Source organism: Cervus canadensis, chromosome 27 (genome assembly GCF_019320065.1).
Source record: "Cervus canadensis isolate Bull #8, Minnesota chromosome 27, ASM1932006v1, whole genome shotgun sequence".
NCBI lineage: Eukaryota > Metazoa > Chordata > Mammalia > Artiodactyla > Cervidae > Cervus > Cervus canadensis.
This window is the reverse complement of record NC_057412.1, coordinates 20613824-20639715: the sequence shown is the minus strand read 5'-3', so window position 1 is coordinate 20639715 and position 25892 is coordinate 20613824. Positions and strand designations below refer to the sequence as shown.

Below are 25892 nucleotides of genomic sequence, written 5' to 3'. Positions count from 1 at the left end.
TGTTCAATACCCAGTGGTGTCTGTGGGATTCTTATTGTGTCCTACAAGAGCTCCACAAACGTCCCCTTGAGCAGCGCTAGGGGTAGTGTGCTGGCATGGTATTGTAGGGAAAGATGAAATCTATCCTGAATCAAAATGTTTTCAATGTATTCTCTTCTGCTGCCCTCCCTCCACGATGGTTACTCGGCTATAATCCTCCTTTCCCCAAGACTTCAACTCATTTCATAGAAACAAGTAAGGAGCTAACTGTGGAAAGTAATGTTTTCCTCATTCTCCAGCTGAGCTTATTCTGATTTGATATCTTAAAAGGGATAAAAAAAGGAACTGAGTGCCTTGAATGTTCAGTAATAATATTAACACTTCATAGCTTATAATATTTATAGTTAACATTGGTTCAGTATTGACAGTATAGAAAATTGATCATTTCTACCCTTTAGCTATAGCGACTTTGTGTTACTAAAATGAATAATCCAACATCTATGAAGTATTTTACCACTAAATCTTCTTCTATTTGTACTATTGTAACACCTCCTCCCCTTGAGTATAAACAAAAGTATGAACATGATGAATTTCAAACAAATTTCATGATGTTAGTATGTTATATGACAGGAGTGGCTATGCAGATGTAATTAATATCCCAAATTTATTCATTTTGGAATTAAAAATAAGTTATCTGGATATTCCTGACTTAATCAGGTAGGATCTCTTAAAATAAAGATATCTGAAGCATGGGTGAGTTTTCTGCTATAGCTCTTGTAGGAGTGAACTGCTGTATTAAAGAAAATCATGGCTGGCAACCTCAAGGGACTGAGAATGGCTCCCAGTTAATACCCAGTAGGAAAGCAGACAACTCAGTGCTACACCCAAAAGGAACTGAATTATGCCAACAGCCAGTGAGCATGAAAAAGGACCCTGAGTCTCAGATATGATCACAACTTCAGCTGACACCTTGATTTTAGCCCAGTGAGACCTTAAAATGACCACCCAATTGAGCCCACATGTAAGACCTACAGAACTGTGAAATAATAATACATTTCTGTTGTTTGAAGCCCTTACAGCAAAAGAAAATGAATGTAGAAGGCAACAGTGACGAAAAGGGAATTCAGGAGGAAATATCATTGAGAGAAAATTGTCAGGTTACTCGTGGCATTTGCAAGTACTGACTAAAGTATTAAAATTGCCTGACCAATTCTGGTTCCTAAGGCATTTGCTCTCCTGGGCTCTTGCCTGATATTTCCACTTTCTCTCTGTCTCCTTGGGTTCATTACTTTTACTCCAACAAGTATCAAGTACAACTAGGCACTTCTAGTAACATGTGAGGCTTTTGGTAGTCAGAAAAAAAGTAGACAGTTCCTTCTTCCTTAAAAGGCTATGATTCTAGGAGGTGGGACATAGAGGATCTTGCTTGATTTATGTCATCGAGTGTTCTGTAAAGCAATTATCCTCCAATAAAAAATAAATTAATTAAAAAAAAGGCTATGATTCTGCATTATATACAAAACACAACTTTTGTGAATAGCCTCAAAAGACTGATCACCCTACCTTACCTCTCGTGTGTTGTTTGAATTCCTGCCACAGTACAGTCCTCAGTTCTCCTATTGGGAAGATATGCTCACCCCTATTTCCCCATACTTGTACTTCCTGAAAGAGATCATACACCCATCCCTAGACAAACCATTCAGAATGCACACACCTTGATTTTGAGGGAATCAGTGTCATAGGGACTTGGTGTGAAATCGGTATGAACTCGGGCACGGCCACAGAACGGTCCAGAGTAGGGGCCGTCGTCATCGAGTCGAAAGCTGTCCCGGTTACTTGTACCATCTGAGCAGCTTGTTATTCCACCTGATGAAAGCAAAGCAGACATTAACAGTTCTTACTGAAGGTTCATAACATTCTGAACCATCACCTGGACATAACTCAGCAGAAACAATGCTGAGAAACAATTGGATGCCAGCCTCTTGCGGGGGTTCTAAGTGACTGATTGCAGATTCTTCCTCCCAGTCCTTCTCCATCAGAGACTTCTGTCCTCTGAGCCATTTCTGATCTTTAGTCAGTCAACATGATCCTTCTTTCCTCAACCACCAGTTCAAGAGCTCTCTTACTTCAGCCTCTGTGATCTGATCCAGTAGCACAGTGCTTTGAGCATTGGCTACTTGCTAAAGAGACATGAAGTATATAGCCTTAATGCCCTGTACAAGGCAGATAATGAATTCTGTACATGTAAACAAAGACAGAAACCTATAACAACAGTTTGAATTTTTGTGTGCTATTGATCAGGAATGGTCAAAGCATAAGCCACAAGTTTTCCTACAACTTACTATGATGTAGCAAAAATGGTGTTTCAGACTTCCTCCTGTGTACCAAAAGCCATTCTGAGACAACACCTCTATGTATAAAAGGTAGCATTTTTGCTTGTAGTGTGAATGACAGGGAAAGAGGAAGTGTGTTACAGTGTCTGTACTCCTAAATGGTTCAAAACTGTTCTAAACTGGGCTTTTAAAACTACTCCAAAACCTTGCTTTCTGGTCCTCTTCCTTTCTGATTTTGAACCTCAAGGGGGAAAAAAAAAGAGAGATTCCATTTTTGCTGTCGAGGGGCAAGAATGGTTCACAGGGGTGGTTACGCTGAGTCTCCCTACCACCATCAGCCATCGCCTCTCTTTCTCCATTAGTGTGGTCCTTCGGTGTTTCGTGAGGGAGCAGGCCTAGTATCTCTACCATTCATTCAAATAAGTGTAGAAATAAGATAAAGATCCCTAGGGATGCTTCATTTTTTATATAATGAAAGTCGCTCAGTCATGTCTGACTCTTTGTAACCCCAGGGACTGTAGCCTGCCAGGCTCCTCTGTCCATGGAATTCTCCAAGCAAGAATACTGGAGTGGGTTGCCATTCCCTCCTCCAGGGGATCTTTCCAACCCAGGGACCAAACCCAAGTCTCCACATTGCAGGCAGATTCTTTACTGTCTAAGCCACCAGGGAAGCCCTCATTTTTTTATGTGGACTGGTGTAGAAAAGAAGGTGAGTTGCACCTAGTCACTGATATTAAGCTATGTTTGATAATGGCTAAGTGGACTCCCGTTTCCCTTATCCTCTCTTCCATGACCACTTCAGTCCCTGGCTTTTCATGGTATATTCAAGTTAATAAAATTCTACCCACATTTGGCATCACAATTTTGAATTTTAAAACTTCCAGCAGAAATGAATACTAATGAAATCTGAATTTCACACACATGCAAAATATACCCCTCAAATGTTTCTGTATTAGCTTTTACTTCACAAAATAGCTATTCTACAGCCAGTAGGAAAGCAGGAATAAAATTCAGGATATTTTCAACATCTGGTCTTTGTGATCCATCTTCAAATAACAGAAGCAGCTGATTTAGAATGGAAAATAAACTTTGCAAAAAACCATTTAAAAGCCATGAAAAGATTCAAAGGATATAAAACAGTGTACATATAAAAAATTTAAAAGGCATCCTTTAGTATCAGTAGTTTGATTAAAACATTGTAGCAGGACATATGACTGAAGCTTGAGTGACTTCTTTGTTAGAAATGATATTTTTTTAAGGAAATTCTTGTTGAACACATGCTGGTTCCTTTTTGTCACCTAACTGATATGTGCTCAGTCTCTCATTTGTATCGGACTCTTAGGAACCCTATGAACTATATAGCCTTCCAGGCCCCTCTGTCCATGGGGTTCTCCAGGCAAGAATACTGGAATGGGTTGCCATTTCCTCCTCCAGGGGGATCTTCCAGACCAGGGATCAAACGTGCATCTCTTATGTCTCCTGCATTGGCAGGTGGGTTCTTTACCACTAGCACCACCTGGGAATCCCTAGCTAATTGGTGATATTCCTACTATTTAGTATTTACATACCACTTCACTTTTTACTCACTAATGCTGGATGGATACCTAGAATTGATGCAAATTGTCCTGTTCTTTTCAGAATATTCCAGACAAAAAAGGGAAAGGAAGGAAACAGTGAGAGGGGGAGGATAGGGAAGAAATAAATGAAAAATGGGGAAAAAATGAAAGCAAAAGAAAGAAAGGGAAGGAGGGAGAGGTAGGAAGACAGAAGGGAGAAAAGAAGGAAGAGAAAAGGAAAGAGTAAGTGGGGGATGGAGAAAGGGAAGGAAAAAAGAAAGAGAACAGGATTTTAGTTTTCTGAATATTTCAATTCTTTTAAAAAATCTGGATTCAAAATAATGCTAGTTCTCTCCAGCATACTTTATTGTAGGATTCAGATTTAATCACCAATGTGACCTTTTTTTTTCTTTTTTTTTTTCTTATGCCTTCACTTTATTTATTTATTTTCATTTATTTTTATTAGTTGGAGGCTAATTACTTTACCATACTATAGTGGTTTTTGCCATACATTGACATGAATCAGCCATGGATTTGCATGTGTTCCCCTCCTGATCCCCCCTCCCACCTGTGTGATCTTTTTAAGGCCTATCCCAAGAGCCCTGCTGACCACAATGCTAAAATTTTCAAAATATTCTATAATTCTAATATACTATGTATGATTTTAAATAATAGCAATTCCATAGATTCAACATGCTAGTCAAGTAACTGGAAGCTTGTTGCTATTTTCACAGGCCTAAGAGAAATAGATTCATTGTTTTTAGTTAACTCAACCCAGATGTCCCATCTTGTCACTTATCCTTACTTGATGAGCTCCGCCCACTGTAGAGGCTGTCCAAGGAGTCACTGGTTTTGAGGGAGCTCTTCTCAATGTGGGTTCCAAGTGTGGGGTCGCTGTTCCGGTATGGGAGGGTATCCTCTCCATCTTCCTCATCCTTCAGAAAATCATATCAGAAGTTTAGTGCAAAGAACCGATTTCCTTGGAGACTTTCACTGTGTGCATTGATTTAACAAACAAGACAATACTTCAGCAATAAAATACTTAGGAATACACCAGCATAAAATATGAGTGTCATTAATCCTTAGCTCAATTTCTAGCAAAACGTTTTTTGGTATTCTTGGAAAAATTCTTTAGCTGAAACAGTCCACATTTTGGAATTTAACTGAAATTATCCACTTTATGTTTGTAATTAGAATGAATATCATACCAAGACTATTTAATCAGCAATGTTAGGTTTATTAACATTTGTGCTTTATCTGTTAAAGCGCTTTTATTTCTTCATACTCTCCTTATCATCTGTTTACCACCATTACTAATCCTTTGAGATCTGATATTACAAGTTTAAACTCTGCATAGTTGCTTCATGTCAGTTATTTGCACCCTACCAGATCACTAGATATGAATAAAACATGCACACTTTGCAATTCTAAAGCAAAGCTTATCTAAGAAGCTTTACAAATCTCATACGGTGCTTGCCACCTAGTCAAGTGAAAAGCAAATCTTGCATAAAATTAGGAAAGACAGACAATTTCAAAAGAAATTACATCTGCTTGAAAACATCTCAGATGTTTTCCATATTTAGATAGTTTCAACAAAACCTATGAATTTCTTAATACTCATCAAAATATAATTCAATATTCCTCATTTTTTTAGCATTTCTAAACATTGATAAAACTTCAGAATAAACATATGATATATGCTTACTTTGATTCTCTGCTTTTATCCATTCCTTTATTCATTTGTTCAATCATTCAATACAAGCCTATAGAACATCTTCTAAGTACCTGGCATTGTTTGGGGGAACTGAGGATACCATGGTAAACAAGATTCAGGGTCATACCTTTAATAAGGTACATTTTAGGTACATTTTTAGGCTGTGTGTGTGTGTGTGTGTGTGCATGTGTACTCTTTGGGGAGGTTTGTGTAAACAAAATGAACAAGACAATTTCAGAGAATAAGTGCTATGAAGGAAATAAAACTGGATGAAGTGAGAGGTTTAGCTACTCACATTAGGTTTGGAGGAAGGTTGACTGATTTAGAGGGACCACCACAGACCTCCTCCAAATGGGAACAGAGTCTGCATTATTGACCTGAATGATAAGATGATGTGACTTATATGAAGATTTGGAGATAGTATTCCACTCAAAAGAAATAGCAGGAACAAAATAGCTAAACAAAGAGTTAACTTGAGTTTTGCAGAGGAAAGGGTTTCCCAGGTGGCTCAGCAGGTAAAGAATCCACCTGCAAAGCAGGAGGCGCAGGCAGTTTCATCTCCTGGTCAGGGAGATCCGCTGGAGGAGGAAATGGCAGCCCATTCCAGTATTCTTGCCTGGAGAATCCCACGGACAGAGGAGCCAGGTGGGCTCCAGTCCACGGGGTTGCAGAGTCAGACATGCACACACGCAGAGGAAAGCAACAAGGCCAGCACAGCTGGAGCTGAGTGAGAGCGAAGAGAGTATGAGGGTATGAGCTCAGAGAAGTAGACTGGAGCCAGGTCAGGAGGACTTTATAAGCCACTTGTAGTGACCATGCAAACCTCTTGCTGTTGGACCCTTCAGATGCTCAGATCTCTTGCCGTGGGACCCTTCTTTACTGACATCCCTAACTACCGGCCCTCTGTGTTCACTAACGTGTTCGCGAGGAAGCCAGGTACCAATGACTTAATTAGTGGGGCTACCATTTGAGTCCATCTGGTGGGATGCAGGGCTTCTTTAATGAAAACCTTGGGTTCGAGCACTTCCTGTCAATCTGGCCAAAGCTTTCTTAAAACAGTGCTAAAGTGTGAGATTTGAATGATCCTCCTTCTTTCTTTGTCTCCTTTCATAGTTACCAGACTTGCATTGTGTTCTACAGGATTTTCTTGCTCATTTTTTCTTTCTCTTCTTTATCCTGCACAGGCATTTTCTCCAGTAAGTCTTTGGTGTGTCTATTGCTTTCTTGGGGTCTACTTCTCAGAGGACTGTAATGAACACATCATGGTAAGGGAATGCATTTTGGTACTGTAAAGTTTTAACTGAGGGAGTGATGTGTTCTGAACTTGACTTTTCAAATATCTTTCTGGCTTTCACGTGGAGAATGGCTTTTATGGAGGAAAGAGTGGAAGGAAGGAAACCAATTAGGTAATCTAGGCATGAGAGGTTGTTTACTTAATCTAAAGCAGGATTAACTTACATGGAGATGTTAGGAGTTTTTAGATATGCTTTGGAGTTAAAACTAGAAGGATATGCTGATGAATTGCTACAAACAGTGGGTGAAAGAATAAATTTTGAGTGATCTATAGGCTTTCTTCTTTTTTCTCCTTCTCTCTCTCTCTTCCCCTTCCTTTCTTTCCAACATCTACAATTAGTACAGTTTTGCTTTTACTTGGAAGACAGGACAAGAAAAAAATTCTTTGTACAGCATAGAGAATCAGTAATTCCATTTTAGGGATCTCAAGTTCTAGATATCTATTATGCATCTAAGTGATAATATCAAATAAGCAACTGTTATATAACAGATAAGTAAAGAGATCATAGCTAGAGATGTAATTGTGAAAAACAAAGTCATGAGACAAAATGAGATCCCTTAGAAGAAAAACTAAACTGAGTAAAGCATCTGGGATCAAGCCTCAGGAAGACTCAATATTTAGAAGGACAGGAAAGAAAGCATAGCCAAGACAGGAAACTACGAGAAAGAAGGAAAACCAGAATGCCCAAAGAAATCATAAAAGAGAATGTTTCATATGTAATGAAGTCATCACTTGCATCAGACACAGCTGAGGAGTATGTAAGAAGAAAGAAAGGTGACCATTTGATTTGGCAACATAGAGGTTAATACTGATTGTGACTATTGTTTTAATGGAGTACTGGGGAGAGAAATCCTGTTGAAGTGGGTTAAAAACAGACTAGATATAAGACTAGATCAATGAACTAGAACTGAGCTCATAAATAAATCCATATATTTATGATCAGTTGATTTTTCAACAAAGATGCCAGGGCAATACAATGGGGAAATAATTGTCTTTTCAATAAGAAGTGTTGACATAACTGAATATCCACATTCAAATGAATGAAGTTGGACTCCTAACACATACCATGTAGAAAAATTAATGGGTGATATTCAAACTTTAATAGCTATAACTACAAAACTCTCAGAGGAAAACACAGGAGTAAATCTTTGTAACCTTAGATCAAGCAATGGTTTCTTAGATATAACACTAAAAGCACAGCTGATAATAGAAGAAATAAATTGGACTACTCAAAATTATAATCATGTGTGCTATAAATGATACCATCAAGAGAGTGAAAATACAATCCACAAATGGGAGAAAATATATCATATTGCAAATCATATATCTTGTAAAGGATTTGTATCATAATATATTGTTTTAAAAATCATAAAAGTCAACAATAAAAAGACAACCCAATTAAAAGAGCAGGTAAAAGATCTGAATAAACATTTTTCAAAAGAAGATATGCAAATGGCCAAGAAGCACATGAAAAGTTTGTCAACATCATTAGCCATCAGGGAAGTGCAAATCAAAGTATAAGGATAATTCTCTTCCTACCCGTTATGAGAGGCTAACATACAAAAGACAGACAGTAGCAAGTGTTGACAAGCATGTGGAGAAACCAGAACTCTTGCACACTGGTAGTGGGACTGTAAAAGGATGTAATCACTTTAGGAGATACTTTGTCAGTTTCTCAGAGTATCAGACAGAGTTACCACGTAACCAAGAGAAAAGAAGAATTTTTCCACACAAAATCTTCAACAAAGATATTCATGGCAGCATTATTTAAAATAGCCCCCAAGTGGGAACAACCCACATGTTCACCAACTGATGAAGCGATTAATAAAATGAAGCCGATCTATAAAACAGTATCATTTGGTAATGAAAAGAAATGACATATTACTGTTTGTTCTAACGTAAATGATCTATGTTCCTCACATACAACAGGTGGGATTTTTCTGAGTCTCTTGTTTCCTCTATTAAAATGTGAACAATAACTGTCTTCCACCCAACTTCTTGGCAAAATTATCGAGGAAAAAAGTATATTGAAGTCCTTCATAAGCTCCCAAGTACTTCTATATCTAGAAGAACCTGTTCCATCTTTTAAGAAACACATTAATAGAAAAATACGAAACAATTAGCAGAGGACACTTACCTTTTCTTCAGAAAGGGCTTTGATGTACTTTTTGCCCACTTTTTTCTTCATTGTCCAGGAAATAGCTCTCATTTTTTTACCTAAACTTCCTCCATTATGTGAAGTTTTGTTTTGTTCTCCACTTTCACTTACGGGTTCCCCTTCATATACCTAATTAGAATTGTTTACAAAAGACAAAATAATGAAGCAATGAAAAGCATTGATCTGAAAACATAGTTAGAAGATTCCAAATTTGTGGGCTCCCTGTACATTCTGTGCAGCAGTGTTCAAAATTTCAAACCATCTGAAAATAACGCATGTTTTTAACATTGTCTAGGTCTGGTTACCTGTATTACAGACTCAGAAAATAAAACTTGTGTTATTGAAAGACATGAGCTTCACATCTGAAATTATTAAAGACCATTTTAGCTGTATTTTAATAGCTGTATAGTAGAATTACTTTAGTCCTTCCTGTTTATGAGATGGACAAAATAGAAAAATATGCCAGGCATGATGAGTGACTATCTACTTAGATGAGAGATATTTTTTGGAGGCCTTAGAAAGGCTATAGTATCTATCCATGCTGAACATTCATTAACATACTTTCTTGCTTCTTATAAATTGAAATGGTCATGGTTATTTTTTAAATTTTGGAGTTAATTAAATCCACAGAGAAACTGCAGTTTTTCCATCTTACAGGTGATGAATACGTGCACATTTCCAACATTCTCAAGTAACATTAATTATGAACTGGTTCCAGCCATTAAAACAGGGATCTTTATGTACTCCACATACTAATCAAATCTCTATTTAGGCTGCTTCTGATTTTTGCTTATTAAGAATTTTGTTAAACCAGTGATTTCTCATCTAACTCAGAATAAAACAATGTTCACAGCTCACAAGGCTCTATAACAACATAATATAATGTGATATAATGCAATTGTTATAATACATATTACAATATAATATTGTTGATATTTAGTCACTAGGTAGTCTGACTCTTTTGTACTACATGGACTGTGGTCCCCCAGACTCCTCTGTCCTTGGGATTTCCCAGGCAAGAATACTGAAGTGTTTTGCCATTTCCTTCTCCAGGGGATCTTCCTACCCAGGGATTGAATCCACATCTGCTGTTTTTGGCGGGCAGATTTTTTACCACTGAGACACCAAGGAAGCCCATAATATAATATATATATTACATTATATAGAGTGTATATGAGATAAAGAATTCAAACCATCTCACCCCTTGCTACTTCTCAGATTTTTCTTATTCACTATAGGAATGGTTCTCAAAATGTGGTTCTAATACCAATAGCAACAGAATCACTTGGGGACAATTTGTGTGTTAACAAACTCTACAAGTGACTTTGATACATGCCAACATTTGAAACAACTGCACTTGAGTACTGCCACACTAGTTCCTCTGCTGTTTCTCTTTCATATTCCCACAATGTTTGTACTTGATTCAGCCATTGGCTTCCACCGGATATCCACAAATGTCTTCCTTCATTCATCCAGGTTTCCACTCACATGCCAAGTAATAGACGAGAAATTTTCTGACTGATCACCCCATTTGAAATAGCCCACAAGCGCCCACACTCCCTGTATGTTTACTGTGATTTATTCTTCTCTTAAACACTTAACAATATCCAATCATATATTTGTTTGTTCTTTATATTTTACTGCCTGCATCTCCCACTCTGATATGTGCTGCATAAGACTAGAGATTTTATCTGTTCTATTCATCCTTAGTATCTAAATAATTCCAAGAACATAACTGACCCTCAATATTTTTTGAATAAATAGAACTTTTTATGTAGAACTTTGGCATTTTTTTCCCCTTGGAGGACATTTTTGGGTGACATATATTTAATACCCCAGATTTGTAAGAAAGGACCCTTGAAGGTCGTTTAGTCTAGCACTGTCCACCATCTCCAATAGGAATATAAAAAATCATGGGAAACGTCTCTTTAGTGAACTTGAATATTTTAATGTGAAGGTGTAATGACATAGTTAGCATCATTATTGATAAATACTATGTTTTACTTCATGTCTTACCCCAAATTGTCTATGATAAGTATGAATGGACAGCCAGTTTAAGTCCTCATTGCACTTTATTAATGTCTACAATCAGGGTTATAAAGGCAAAGATTCTTTGCCTAATTTGAAAGCACTGAATAAAATATAACTTGAAACTACTTAAAAATTTTAGTGTTAGGCCTTTTCTTTTCTCTTTACTTAAACTTTTTCTATCTTCACTGTAAAGTTATAAACTAAAATAAGAAAACATATTAGTTTATTACTATCTGTGTTAACTTACCATTGCCTAAGTTTCAAAAAAGTGCCATAAATGTTTTTAATTTCAGGCTTTTCTATAATTATTTACAGAAGCTTTGAGGAGACGAGGTTGACATATTTTTAATTTCAATATTTTTCTGTGCTTTTATCTTTCAAGCCTGAATCTCAGTTTATTTAGATGCTTATTTTTTTTTGTTGTTGTTGTTTTAAAGTCTGTCTCCCCCTAGACTCTAGGCTTCATGAAGTAAGGATTTTCACCTGTATTGTAACAGTACTTTCTGAGTGCCTAAGGGAGATACTGTTGTAGAATAGATGCTCAATACACATTTATTGAATGAGTGAATGATGATTTGCTAAACCATCTGCTTTATCAAGTTCACTAAATTCTCTCACAAATTGCTAGGCCACCATTACTAATCAATAAGTTTGAATGAGCCTGAGCAACTTTTATAGGTCAACTCTAGAATAAAAACTTAATAACAGTAAATATATCTATGTAGGATTATAGAAAGTTGAAGGTTTATACAATATGGGAGTTTGGGACTGACATGTACACACTGCTATATTTAGAATAGGTAACCAACAAAGACCTACTGTATAGCACAGGGAATTCTGCTCTATAACAATCTAAATAGGAAAATCATTTGAAAAAGCATAGACACTAATATATGTATAACTGAATCACTTTGCCCTGAATCTGAAACTGACACAGCGTTGTTAATCAGCTACACTTCAATATAAAATAAAGATTTAAAAAAAGATCAACAGGAAATCCCTCACGCTAAAAAAATTTTATAGTTCTTCTCACTCTATACTCTTGCCTGGAAAATCCCATGGACGGAGGAGCCTGGTGGGCTGCAGTCCAGTGGGTCGCTAAGAGTCGGACACGACTGAGAGACTTCACTTTCACTTTTCACTTTCATGCATTGGAGAAGGAAATGGCAACCCACTCCAGTGTTCTTGCCTGGAGAATCCCAGGTTTCGGGGGAGCCTGGTGGGCTGCCGTCTATGGGGTCGCACAGAGTCAGACATGACTGAAGTGACTTAGCAGCAGCAGCAGCACTGTATACTATTTGTAAAAAAAAAATACATTTGGGTTCTCACTATTTGTGTTGTATAGGGCCTCTCACTATTTGTAAAAATTGTATGTTTCTCACTATTTGCATTGTATTATTTGCAATTATGTAAATGTTGATAGACCATAAAGCTACATACAATTTTATATATCTATATCCATGTAGGTATAAAGGTTTATGTATAAGTTTTTAAATATATAAATATATAGGTGAATAAAATAGGAAATATGTAATATGTATATATAAAGGGATATAGTATGCACACGTGCATATATATGTGCCAACGGAGGTATTTATAAAGAAATAGTAGATGTCATTTTCTTTCTACTTTTGTCTACAATATCCATTGCTGAAATAAACATATTTAAAGATAATATAGATAGATACATATAGGAATCTGAAAGATATTCTGAGAAATTAGACATGATAAAGAAAATTCTTTGTAAAAAATAATAAGGCAATATCTAGAATGAATAAGATGTGCATAATATCTAAAGCCTATTGATCTAAAACAAATCTACCACATGAATAAATAAATCAGGTTACATGTAAATCCATGGCTAATTCAAGTCAATGTATGACAAAAACCACTACAATATTGTAAAGTAATTAGCCTCCAACTAATAAAAATAAATGAAATAAATAAATAAATAAAAGGTTTAATGATAAATATATACTTTCATTTTTCTCAGTGTATATCCCTCCTGTCTACTATTTTGTTAGTTGTTATACCTTCTTTAATCAGTTTTCACAGGTGGCCCATGATTTATGAGATAGTATAACAGAATAGCAAACTTTGAACAAGTTGTCGCTTTCTGCCTTTGTCATTTATGACACATATGATTTAGAAGTAATTTTGTTCAAACATATTTCTTCAATGATAAAATAAAAATAATAGTATTTCCTACTTATAGGTAGGTAAAGTGCTTAATGTTAATGTCGTGCTTACTTCCTGGTAAGTGCTCAATTAAATGTAGTGATGATGATGATGTCAATAAGCTTATAGGAAGCTTTTCTTAAGCTACATTTTAAAGTGTTCATGGTTTGTAAATGTATATATATGGGGCTTCCCGAGTGGCACTAGTGGTAAAAAATCTACCTGCAATGCAGGAGACATAAGAGACTTGGGTTAGATTCCTGGGTCAGGAAGATCCTCTGGAGGAGGAAATGACAACCCACTCCAGTATTCTTGCCTGGAGAATCTCATGGACAGAGGAGCCTGGTGGGCTACAGTCCATGGGGTCACAAAGAGTCAGACATGACGGAAGAGACTTAGCACAAACGCATTCATGGAATGGTCACCACTGATTTCACGGTTGAATGTCCACCACCATTTCAATGTGTACAGAGGTGTGAAAGTGTAAATGAGCAGCCTATGCTCTCCTTAACTAATTTCCAGTTAAGCCATTTAATCACTTCCTAAATTAAAACAATTATAACTTACATACAGTTTAACATGTATGTCATTTCATATGTGTCACTTTAAATTATAATTCTCTTCTTAAATTGATGTTCTGCCTTCCCAAACATCTGTTAGGTTTCTCAGATAGCTTTTTACTCTTAATGCCCAGCATGGTGCTAGGTACTAAATAATTGTTCATTTGTCACAAAAAAATGTATGCAAGGCTATGTTTTTTAAATATATATCTTTTGATTACTATAATTTGCAAAAGTTATATTGGCTTCATAATTTTTCATAATGTTTTGTATAACACTCATAAAAATGGAATGGAATACTAACCCCGGTCGAATCATCTGGTTTTGCTGTGGAATTATTCCGAAAACGATCAAAGTTCCCAAAACTGCTGCTGCGCTGTAAAATAGGAAAGAAAAAGCAAAAGAAACTTAGGATTTGTGACTTTCATTGATAAAACTGCTAAACATATTAGATTATGGCTTAATAAGCCCAAGTCTCTTGTGAATACAGGATTAAAAAGACTCTTCTTTCTGGAGTATCTAAAGGTGCTGATGGTATGTTAGTATCATTCTAATATTTACAGTTCATAAAATGTCTTTTATGTTTATGATATAGTGTTAAGCACCTTGTAGAAAATCTATTAAATTATTTTGGACTCATAGTGTTAATTTTGCTTTTAAGAATGACATGTGTTGCTAGACAACCAGGCAACTAATAGAAAACAGCAAAACAAGAAAACAAAAGCAAGCATTTGAGTAGATTCACCATTGTGCCTCATAAAGATCATATTTGTCAAAAAACTAATGCAAATGCATTTCCCATTGCTGATAATTTGAAACTCTCTACTAGATATCAGAAAGAGAAGGCAGCATATACACAGACCTATTAATAAATTGAAAAGAGCATTTAGGTATGCACGCTCTTAGGTTGGGAGTAAAACTGAATTTTTCCACATTTAACATGGAATTACAATGAGACCTCTAGGTCAATTTCATTCACTGGTTTTGAGAGAAAACTCAATATGTTAATAGAAGCCTTGTTCTCTTGGATACTTTTTGCCTACAAGGCTAAATTTTTATTCTTATGTAACTCATTCTAGGCAGGTAATTATAAGCAATTCCTGATTACTGCAAAGTAAATGATTCTTCTAAAGACATTTTTCAAAAATCTTTAGTCATGGAATCAAAAATTGATATTTTCTCACTATTTAATTTTATATATTGTTTGAGATGGTGGATATCAGACATTATAGAATTTATGTATGTTCTGTCTTAAGAACATTATTTCATTTCAAGCTTATAAGATTTTCAAAATAGGCTGGTGGTACTGAAAAATAACCTGATAATTAGAAAAGTTAAAAATGGGAGTCAGTAATCTGTAAAACTTTGTATGTCCTTTAAAAGTCACAGACCATTTTAGTTCAAGACGGCTTCAAAGGTACTTAGTCCTTGCAAGCACTCTTATTCTCAGATCTTCCTACTAGCTATCTTTAAAACTCCTTGTTTCTCTTTTAAATGAGTTGAAATAAAAAGATCCTGGCATGTGACAAGGGGTGAGCTTGATAGACACTGTGGTCCAGAACACTACCCCAAGGCTGATGGCTGTGTTAGACACAATTAACGCCTTCTGCTGACTTGCCACCCTTGCTGAAGAAGCCCTTCAACTTGTGGCAAGAGGAGAGAAAAAGAAGGACTGAAATTGAAAACTACTCTGGAAAATACAATCTTCTCATGCAGAGCTTACGGACCTAGAATGATTTCCGAGAGCATTAATCACTTCAACTTGCCTAGTAGGCATTTCTGCCAGGCCATCATTGCCCGGAAATCGCAAAAGGGAATTGAGTGTGTTCTTGTTCTGCGTATAAACAATCTGAACGCAGGGAAAGCTGTTACTTTTTTATATACTTGAAGCATTCTTATGGCCTATTGGAGCCTGTGCTTAGGGCACTTTTGTAGTCTATGCCCTGCCTATTAAATATTAATGAAGGTTACAATGTGTTATCCACCACTGGATAATGGGTCATGTTGCCCAGAGGGGCACGGAATAGGCTCACCTCAGCACTTCTCCATAGCATCTTCTGCCATTAAGTAATCAATAGTCACCACCTTTTAAAATTAATTCCCCCCTCATTATATCAATAGAAGCAGATTGAGAAGTAGTGGTTTTCAGAACTATTACTTTGGGTTTTGTCAGTCATCTCATTACAAATCACTCAACAGATTCAAGCCAGAGGAGTAAAATATCAATCCATGCTAAGAAACCCTTAAGAAGCAAATCTAAGTATTTAAAATAATGTTTTTAAAATTTCATTATTCTCTTGTCAGAAAATGACTTTCTGAGATGGTTTCATAATGTATAGGCTATGGCTTATGATGAAAAAGGACTAATGTCTACTATGAGGTATGGATAATGAACAAATGTGTAATTTCTACTCTTGTTAACTTTCTAATGAAAAGGTGAATCATGTGGAGGTAAGCTGGTTTCATAGATGACAGTCCTTTACAAATGAGAATATGTTTCAATACTGACAATTTTGCTGTGTATAATTGTAGTGGATTAGATTTGGCAAATATTATTTCGTAACAAATCTCCCATCAAGACAGAGCTATTATATAAACAAACAGGTATCAACAAAAGAGTAACTTAAATAAAAAAGCAATTCGCATTTTAGATAATTCTTTGCTTCTGTTGGATTATATTTAGTCTTCAGCTATAAATCTGTATAGTCTTTCCTTATGCAATTAGATATGTTTGTAAAATGACACACCTGTGTAAGATAATTTGGAAAAACTAACAAAATTACATGCAATTACCCTTTGACCCAAAATTTCATTTCTAGACAACTAAATCAGATACACTTGAATCTAAATTGATTTGCACATCCACATTCAATGGAAATTTTTTATAGAAAAGCTATAAACCTCAATGTTCACCAGGAGAGGACTGATTGACTAGCATATGGTAAATTCAAATAGTAGAAATGTGTGCATCTGCAAAAACCAGAAATATATCTCTTATCTGATGTGGAATGATCCCAGGATATAGTGTATGTGAAAGAAGTCAAACATAGAAAAATGTACATAATAAACTGCTTTTTATCTAAGAGTGGAAACATATCTGTATGTTTCAATACAGGCAAATATGTATTTTTTTCTTAGAGAAATTGGGTACAATAAGCAAAGACAAGGAAAAGAAGAGAAAACAAACTTTTCTAAATATGCCTTGTTTCATCAGTTTGACTTTAAAACTATATAACTTTAAAAAATATTTATAAACAAATTTAAATAAAAATAAAGGCAATCCCTAACAATTCCAAATAAAGATAATGAATCTAATTTTATTTTGAATTGATGGCTTAGAGAGAGGAAATATTTTAAGCAACTAATAAAAAACAGTAATTTGATGGTTTAAAGAACAACAAAAATGACAAATTTAACCTGTTTTCCAATCCCATTTACAACTGCATCCAAGAAAAGTACCTAGAAATAAATCTAACTATGGAGGTAAAAGACATGTGCTCAGAAATCTGTTAGTCACTCATGAAAGAAACTGAAAAGGACTCTTACAAATAGATAGACCATGCTTATATATTGGAAAAATTAATATTGTACAAATTATCATATTACCCAAGGCAATCTGTGAATTCAGTGCAATCCCTATCAAAATATTAAAGGTATTTTTTACAGAACTGTATGAGTTCACAAATAATTCTAAAAATTGTATAGAAACACAAAAGACATTAAATAGTGAAAATAATCTTGAGAAAGAAGAACAAAATTGGAGTAATCACACTGGCTGATCTGAAACTATACTATACAGCTACAATAATCAAAATAGTATGGTATAGACAGAAAAACAGGGACATAGATTAATGTAACAGAATAGAGAGCCCAGAAATACACCACATGGTCAATTCTACAACAAAAGGAGCAAGCATATATAATGAAGAAAAGACAGCTACTTCAACAAATGGCATTGGTAAACTGGAAAGCTATATGCAGAAGAATGCATTTGGATTATTTTGTCACAGTGCATAAGAAACTAAACTCAAAACAGATTACAGACTTAGATGTAAGACCTGAAACCATAAAACTACTAGATGAAATCATAGGCAGTACATTCTTTGACATTAATCTTAGCAATGTATTTTTTGGATATGTCTCTTCCTGCAAGGGGAACAAAAGCAAAAATAAATGGGAATACATAAAGCTAAAAAGCTTTTTCACAGCAAAGGAAATCATCAACAATACAAAAAGGCTGTCTACTGAACAGGAGAAGATATTTGCAAATGATATATCCAAAAAATGATTAAATCAGAAATATATAAAGGAGTCATAAAAGTCAGCATCAACTCCCCTCCTAGAAACCCAATTTAAAAAATGGAAAGAGTACCCGAGTAGATATTTTTCCAAAGAAGATATACAGATGGCCAACAGCACATGTAAAGCTTCTCAAGATCACTAATCATCAGGGAAATGCAAATCAAAACGATTTGACATTTAATAATGTCAAATGACTATTATCAAAAGACAGCAAATAGCAGGTTTTGGCAAAGATGGAGAGAACAGGGAAGCATTGTGCACTTTTGCTGGAAATGTAAACTGATGCAGCCGCATTGGAAAAGTTAGGAGGTTCCTCAAAAAATTTAAAAATAAAGCTATTATACAATCCAGCAATTTCACTCCGGGGCATTAATCTAAAATAAACAGAAACACTAATTTGAAAAGATACATGCATCCCTTTGTTCACTGCAGCATTATTTATAATAACCAAGATATGGAAGAAACCTAAGTACACATTCATACGTTAATGGGTAAAGAAGATGTGGTATAAACACACACACACACACACACACACACAGTGGAATAAAAAGGAAGGAAATCTTGCCATCTGCAACAATGTGGATGGACCTAATGGGTATTTTTTTTTAACTGAAATAAGTCAGACTGAGAAAGACAAATACTATATGATTTCACTTACATGTGGAATCTAAAAATCCAGAACAAATGAACAAACACAACAAAATAGAAATAATCATACATACAAAGAACAAACAGGTGATTTCCAGAGGGGTGGGAATGGAAGGATGAGAGAAATAGATGAGGGAGATTAAGAGGTACAGATTTCCAGTTAAAAAAGAAATGAGTGAAATTGTGAAATAGAGTCATTCATTCAATAATAGCATAGCGTCTTCGTATGGTAACAAATGGTAACCAGACAGCCTGGTGATAATGTTGAAATATATAGAAATATTAAATCATGTTGTAGACCAGGAATTAACATAGAGGCGTAGGCCAATTAGCTTTCCAAGTGGCTCAGGGGTAAAAAAAATCTGCCTGTCGATGCAGGAGATGCAAGAGATGTGGGTTTGATCCCTGAATCGGGAAGAACCCCTGGAGGAGGAAATGGCTAGCCACTCCAGTATTCTTGCCTGAAAAAATGGACAGAGGAGCCTGGTAGGCAACAGTTCATGGAGTTGCAAAGAGTGGGACGTGACGGAATGACTGAGCACACACATGCGCATAGGTCAGTTACACTTCAGAAACTAACTCAGAAAAAGAGATCAGACTGTGCTTACTAGAGGTAGGAGGTGGGGAGAGGGGGAACTGTATGAAGGTAGTCAAAAGGCACGAACTTCCAGTTATAAGATAAGTAAGTATTAGGGATGTAATGTACAACATGATAAATATAATTAACACTGTGGTGTGTTATGTGCAAAAATTAAGAGTTCTCATCACAAGGAAAGTATTTTTAAAATTTTTGTTTCATATCTGTATGATATGATGAGTGCTCACTAAACTTATTGTGATAACCGTCTCATGATGTATGTAAGTCAGATCATTATGCTGGGTACTTTAAACTTACACAGTACTGTATAGCCAATTACATCTCAATAAAGCTGGAAGGAAAAAAGTTTTTAGTTTTAACGTGTTTTCAGTATTCACACCATTATTAATGACATAGGTATATATAAGTGGGTATGTTAAGGAACAATGAAGATAAATAATGGTGTTAATGATATTTGAAATCAGACTTATTAGTCTATATTCTCCCATTTTTGATCTTGTCATACCATAAAGCAGGGAAGCTTTCAAAGATTCTGGAGCCATTCCAAAACAACACAATGGCTATATTAAAAATATTGTCCCCGGGATAAATTGTATCCAAGTATGGGGCAAGTGGAGTATCAATAAGAATAATAACTGAGGTACATTGAAATATATATGTCTGAATTCATGAGTTCATAATGATACTAACTAAAAAGAAAAACACCAGCTGTTACTTTTGAAATGTTGCAGCCAGATTATGAAAACTGACAAATAAAAGGAAAGACAAATATTTAATCTGTCCTTCTTGTATGAAACATAGTTTAGAGTAACAAGATACTTAATTAGGGAAATTTTTTCTCTCCAAGTATATGTGTGTGTATAGTCTAGCTAATTAATTAAGTGGTGAAATTACAAAAGTACCATTTTGTAAGTCCCTAATGCAATAATGGAACCTCCCAGGTGGAATGCGGTAAAGAATCCACCTGTCAATGAAGGAGACACAAGAGACAAGGGTTCCATCCCTGGCTTGGAAAGATCTCCTGAAGTAGGAGATGGCAATACACTCCAGTATTCTTGCCTGGAAAATTCCATGGACAGAGGAGCCTGGCTGGCTATAATCAGTGGGGTCACAAAGAGTTGGACATGACTGAGCATACACACCAGACAACCTATTTATCTATCCATTCAGTAGTATCACTATAGGAGGAGACAGAAACTAAATATATAGGAAATTTTAAAAAATGAATGAGACAAGTGACTAAGTCTAAAATGAAGTGACGCTATAGATGACAATGCAATAATGGGTCTAGGCAACGACCATCAATGGCTACTAAAAATCACAAAAAGAATGAACTAGAATATGTGCTTCATAATGGAAGCATCTAATATCATTAATGAAATATTCTTTTAAAAAAAAGTGCAATCACACCCAGCTTCTGAATCTAACTAGCAGATCACAACAAATAAGACAGAGAAGCATACTAAAGGACATCAAAAATACAATGTCAATCAGAAAAATTTAGGCAATGAGAAAATCTACAGGACAAATAACCTGGTTTCTTCAACTAATCAATAGAAAGAAATAAAGGAGGAGAAGGAAAGTATAAATTAAGAATCTTTAAGACTTGCATCAACTAAATACTGTACAATCCATGGATTGTGTTTAGATATAGATCAAATAAAGTATTTTAGCAAAAACATCCAGGAGACAACTGGAGAAATTTGTAAATAAGTAACTATATGATGTTATTAAGGAAGTATCTTTTTTTTTTTTTTTGTAATTCAAAATAATCTAGTGAGGGGCAGGAAGTATATGAGCATAAAGAATAATTTAATGATTAATTAGGTGATGCATATATGGGGTAGATTGTACTATACTATGTTTATATATGCTTCAAATTTTCTGAATAAAATGTTGGATTAATAAAAGAACCAAAGGTACCTATATAAAAGCTAAAAAATAATCTACAAAGAGTTAATAAGGTGTGAGAGTAAGGGGGCACATGGGAAAATTGTATCTTCCTCTCAATTTGCTGTGAACCCAAAAGTGTTCTTTAATAGATAGTCTTAAAAGTTAATGGTTGCATAACTTTCTAAGGAACCAATTTTTAAAGATATCATTAACATCGCTTAGGTCATGTTTGTTTAGAGGTATGGACAAATTTAAGGAGAGAATAAAGTTTTGGTTTCTAAATTTATTTTAGTACAACAAATGTTTCAGTATAAATGTGTATTGTGTTATCTTTTAAAGACTATCTGGTTATGTAGCACAGATTACCCTCTTCCATATAGTCTACTTGGTGTACACAGAAATAGAGATGAATAAGTGACACTTGGGCTTCCATGGGGGCTCCGTGATCAAGAATTCACCTGCCAAAAGATGCAGGTTGGATCCCTGGGTCAGAAAGATCCCATGGAGAAGGAAACGGCAACTCATTTCAGTATTCTTGCCTGGGAAATCCCATGGACAGAGGAGCCTGGCGGGCTACAGTCCATGGGGTCGCAAAGAGTCTGACATGACTTAGTAACTGAACAACAACAAAAAATGGCATTTGGGGTGTTTAAACACATCTGTGTGTTTTGTGTTTGTGTGTGTCCCTACACAATGCAATGAACAATATGTAAGAACTTAAGATTCTTTTTTGTTAGTCTCATTTCTTCTCTAGTTTTGTATAACAATTCTAATCATTATAGAATGTGAAGCTTCATATGAAGTTTGTATCATTCTTGAAAATCATAGAGTCCTTCTCAATTAGGAAGTTGTCATGGGAACCAGAACTTGCAAAAAAAAAAAATCCTTTTTTTTTTTCCCAGTTCTCCATCCTGCTGTACTCTCTATTATATCATTCAATTACAAAGTTTTAATCCTGTTTTCTGTTTTCAAAGAAACTTACTACTAACCTGGATGAAAAGTATATAAACTTAGCTTGATAGATAGCACTAAACTGGTTTCTTAAAACAATGACCATCCCAAATTTATCAACATGAAGAAGAATTAGGGGGTCTCTCTTTTGGAATGTAAATCAACCTTTTGACCAAAACCAAAAGAACTGAACCCTTATTTTCATTTTTTAACCACTGTCCAACTTCTGGGATCTTCAAGTAAAATCTTATCTCCAGCATGACTTAATATTTGGGTAAGGCATCAGCGGAAAAGTTTCACAGTCTATTTCAAAGAAAAAATTTGCATATGTGAGTCAGACATCCGCAGTATTTTGAAATACACTGGCAAATAAGAATTACAGAGTGCCAACACGTTCTCATATCACCTAAATATCGCATATAGAGCCTTCGTTGGTGATATGCTTTTAAAGTTCAGGATTATGTTTCAGCACGTGCTTGTATGAATATTCTGTAATATGCCCAATCTCAATAAGCTTGTCAGCCTTTATCCAAAGGCATTCCAGGATCTAATTGTTCTCACTAACTCAGGTGCTGAGGTCTTTTGAAGAGTGTGAAACAAGTTTAACTCACTTAAAATAATCTGTTAGGATTGCCTCAGTGTTAAATAATTACGCTATCATGTGGTGCTGACGGAAGACAGTTGTTTGGGTGCCGGGGCCCGAAGGCTGACAGACAAGCAGAGTGTGAAACATGACCTTCAACACTAACATTAACCCCAAGGAAAGGCAACTCAGTGCTCAAATATGTATCAAAGCTCTAAATATTTTTACATCTGGATTCTTAGAACAGAAGTTGGTCTATTTGATCTCTTTGGTTTAGTATTTTTCGTGTCAGCTGCAGACCATCTAAAGGAAGTGCAGATTCTGACTCCACCATAGTGTTTTAAAGTTGTGTCAAAATTTCCATGCTAGAGCTTTATTTTGAGAAGTTGGTGTGCCGAGAGATGTTTTCAGCAAATTGAAACTACCTCAAAGAAGATGATCTAAAGGAAACTATAACTAAAAACAAAAAATCATTGTAGAATGAGCTGTACCTGCAAAAGTGGTTATCATATCAGTCTATTTAATATAATGAAAACAAGTTTTATAAATAGAAAGAACTCAAACTTTCAGAATTCTCAATCATACCGATGCATTACTTATTATCATGTCTCATGATTTGCATTGCATACACTGACTGTAAGTTATGATGTACTTTTAGGAATCGAATAAAAATTAAGATACTCTATTTTGTCTGAAAGGAATTTTTAAAATAAATAATATTGATATGTCTTAAATAACTTTTCAGGTAAAAAGCATAATACAACAAAAGTTGTCACTTCACACTGCCAACTCTTTCAAAACCATATAGAATAAAAAGGAAATGGAAAACTTAAAAAAATGTGACCATGATCAGGTTATCTTAAATGTCTCAGCTCCTCGTTTTTCCTACTGTAAAACTTCTGCTTGACTTACTCACTCCTGTATCATTATTATAGTACTTATTTTCTATTCCTTCTCTCTTTCTAATTGCTAAACCCATAAGCAAGTACACTAAATGGTCCCTATTGACCCCTGCAGAAATGTTTCATTATGACCCTTCTTGGAAATCAGTTTCCCTAGGGTATCCACTTTTGTAGCTGCTCCAGTTTACAGTAGCTTCTCTGCCTGTCTTCAGGCTGGAAGGCACATGTGTGAACAAAAATCTCTCTCTACTTATGTCTTCTTACCCTTGAGGATCTGTGTTGATTCTGCCTTCTGAACCTTCCACCTAGACTGTTGGAAATGCATATTTGCTCACTCCTCTCTTTGGGGAGTTTGGCCACATAATGCAAAATAATGTAATATACCACACACACATTCTTTCAGCCTCCACATCTGCTCAATTCTTTCCCCAAATCTCTGTTGTTGGCATTTATTCTCCTTGTTGTTCAGTCACTGAGTGGTGTCCAATTCTTTGCCACCCTATGGACCGCAGCACGCCAGACTTCCCTGTCCTTCACCATCTCCCCGAATTTGCTCAAACTCATGTCCATTGAGTCAGTGATGCCATCCAACCATCTCATGTTCTGTCGCTGCCTTCTCCTCCTGCCCTCAATCTTTCCCAGCATCAGGATCTTTTCCAATGAGTTGGCTCTTCACATCAGGTGGCCAAAGTATTGGAGTTTCAGCCTCAGCATCCTTCCAGTGAAAATTCAGAGTTGATTTCCTTTACCATTGACTGGTTTGACTTGCGTTTGTGTGCGTGCATTCTAAGTTGCTTCAGTCACGTCCAACTCTTTGTGACCCCATGGACTGTAGCCTGCCAGGCTCCCCTGTCCATGGGACTCTCCAGGCAAGAATACTGGAGTGGGCTGCCATGTCCTCCTCCAGGAGATCTTCCTGATCCAGGGATCATACTCGCATCTCTTATATCTCCTGCATTGGCAGGAAGGTTCTTTACCACTAGCACCACCTGCCACCACACAAATATGTCATTCCTGCATCAATGAAATAATTTTCAGCCCCTTAGTCCCAACTCTTGACTCTCCAATCATCTAAAATCATACCACTGGACTCCTAAAGTACCAGTTTTTATCATTCCATTCTTCTCAAAAAGTAAAGCTTGTTCCACATTGTTATGATGGCCACTGAGAGATTGCTCCATGCCAAGTGATTTATCTATAATCATTTCTTTAAACAAATACAGCTCTCTTTTGAGGTAGTTCTTGATTTTTCCAGTTTACAGATAAGCAAAACTGAAGCTCAGAGAGTTTCAGTGATGCTTCTTTAGTTATCAGGAAGCCCTAATTTGGCATGTTGTGCATTCATGATTCCTCATAGGATCAGAAAACACTAGGCAATCTGATTAAGCAGAACTGACACTGGCCAAAGTGGACACATTCAATTTTGTTTCTAAGTTGCTTCTCATGCTATTTTTCTCTCAAGGAATGTTCTTCCACTTTTCTTCCTCCTACTCAAATCCAGCCCATTCTTTAAGGTCTGGATCAAGTCATACCTTCTCTATGAGACCACTTACCAACCCTGCATCATTTTAGCACACAATGATTGCCCCTGGTCTTAAGTGATGTAGGACCGAAAGAGAAAATCCTACAGTTAGGAGGCTTGAGAAAACCACAGCAGATGACAAATTTCACACGTTTCTCGTCAAGTTAAATGACAAAAAACATACATTTCCCAGTTATACAAAAGCAAATTATAACATGTTATAGTCAAAGAAAATGACTTGCTGATGTTTAATTAAAGAGCATAATGTTTCTACATTATGAAATTTGGTGTAAATATACTAAGTGACTTCTATGGCTAATCTTTGTGCTTAGAGTCAGGGTTGTCTGTATGAATGAGTTAAGAATCTATCCTGGAAGAATTTACGCTCTATTGGTGCTATCAATTGATTTCTATTGAAAAAAACTAGACAGAGCCATTTTCAAATGAATGGCATACAAATATGGAAGCAATTCCTAAAAGCAGATTATATTCACACACACAATAAATTAATAATGTATACTATACGTCAGCTTGGAAATTTATATTTATCATTATTTATATTTGCACTGACTACTTAATACACAAAAGGCATTTTGTATGCATAAGTCTATACCTATATTATTGATAGTCTCAAAAAAATACATTAACATGATCTCAGATTTTGGACATGAAATTAGCTGAAATCAATAC

The 25892-nt window shown here is 35.7% G+C and overlaps 1 protein-coding gene across 2 annotated transcripts in view; it reads right to left on the bottom strand.

Moving 5' to 3' along the window:
- The window catches only part of SAMSN1 (SAM domain, SH3 domain and nuclear localization signals 1), a 93628-nt gene that overhangs the window by 15930 nt on the left and 51806 nt on the right, over window positions 1-25892 (bottom strand). For both annotated transcript variants that reach the window (XM_043448955.1, XM_043448954.1), the window contains exons 2-5: window positions 14108-14179; window positions 9014-9163; window positions 4674-4803; window positions 1694-1845 (exon numbers count right to left, since the gene is read on the bottom strand). In XM_043448955.1, the coding sequence (XP_043304890.1) occupies window positions 1694-1845; window positions 4674-4803; window positions 9014-9163; window positions 14108-14179 (504 nt within the window). The remainder of the gene's footprint in view (window positions 1-1693; window positions 1846-4673; window positions 4804-9013; window positions 9164-14107; window positions 14180-25892) is intronic.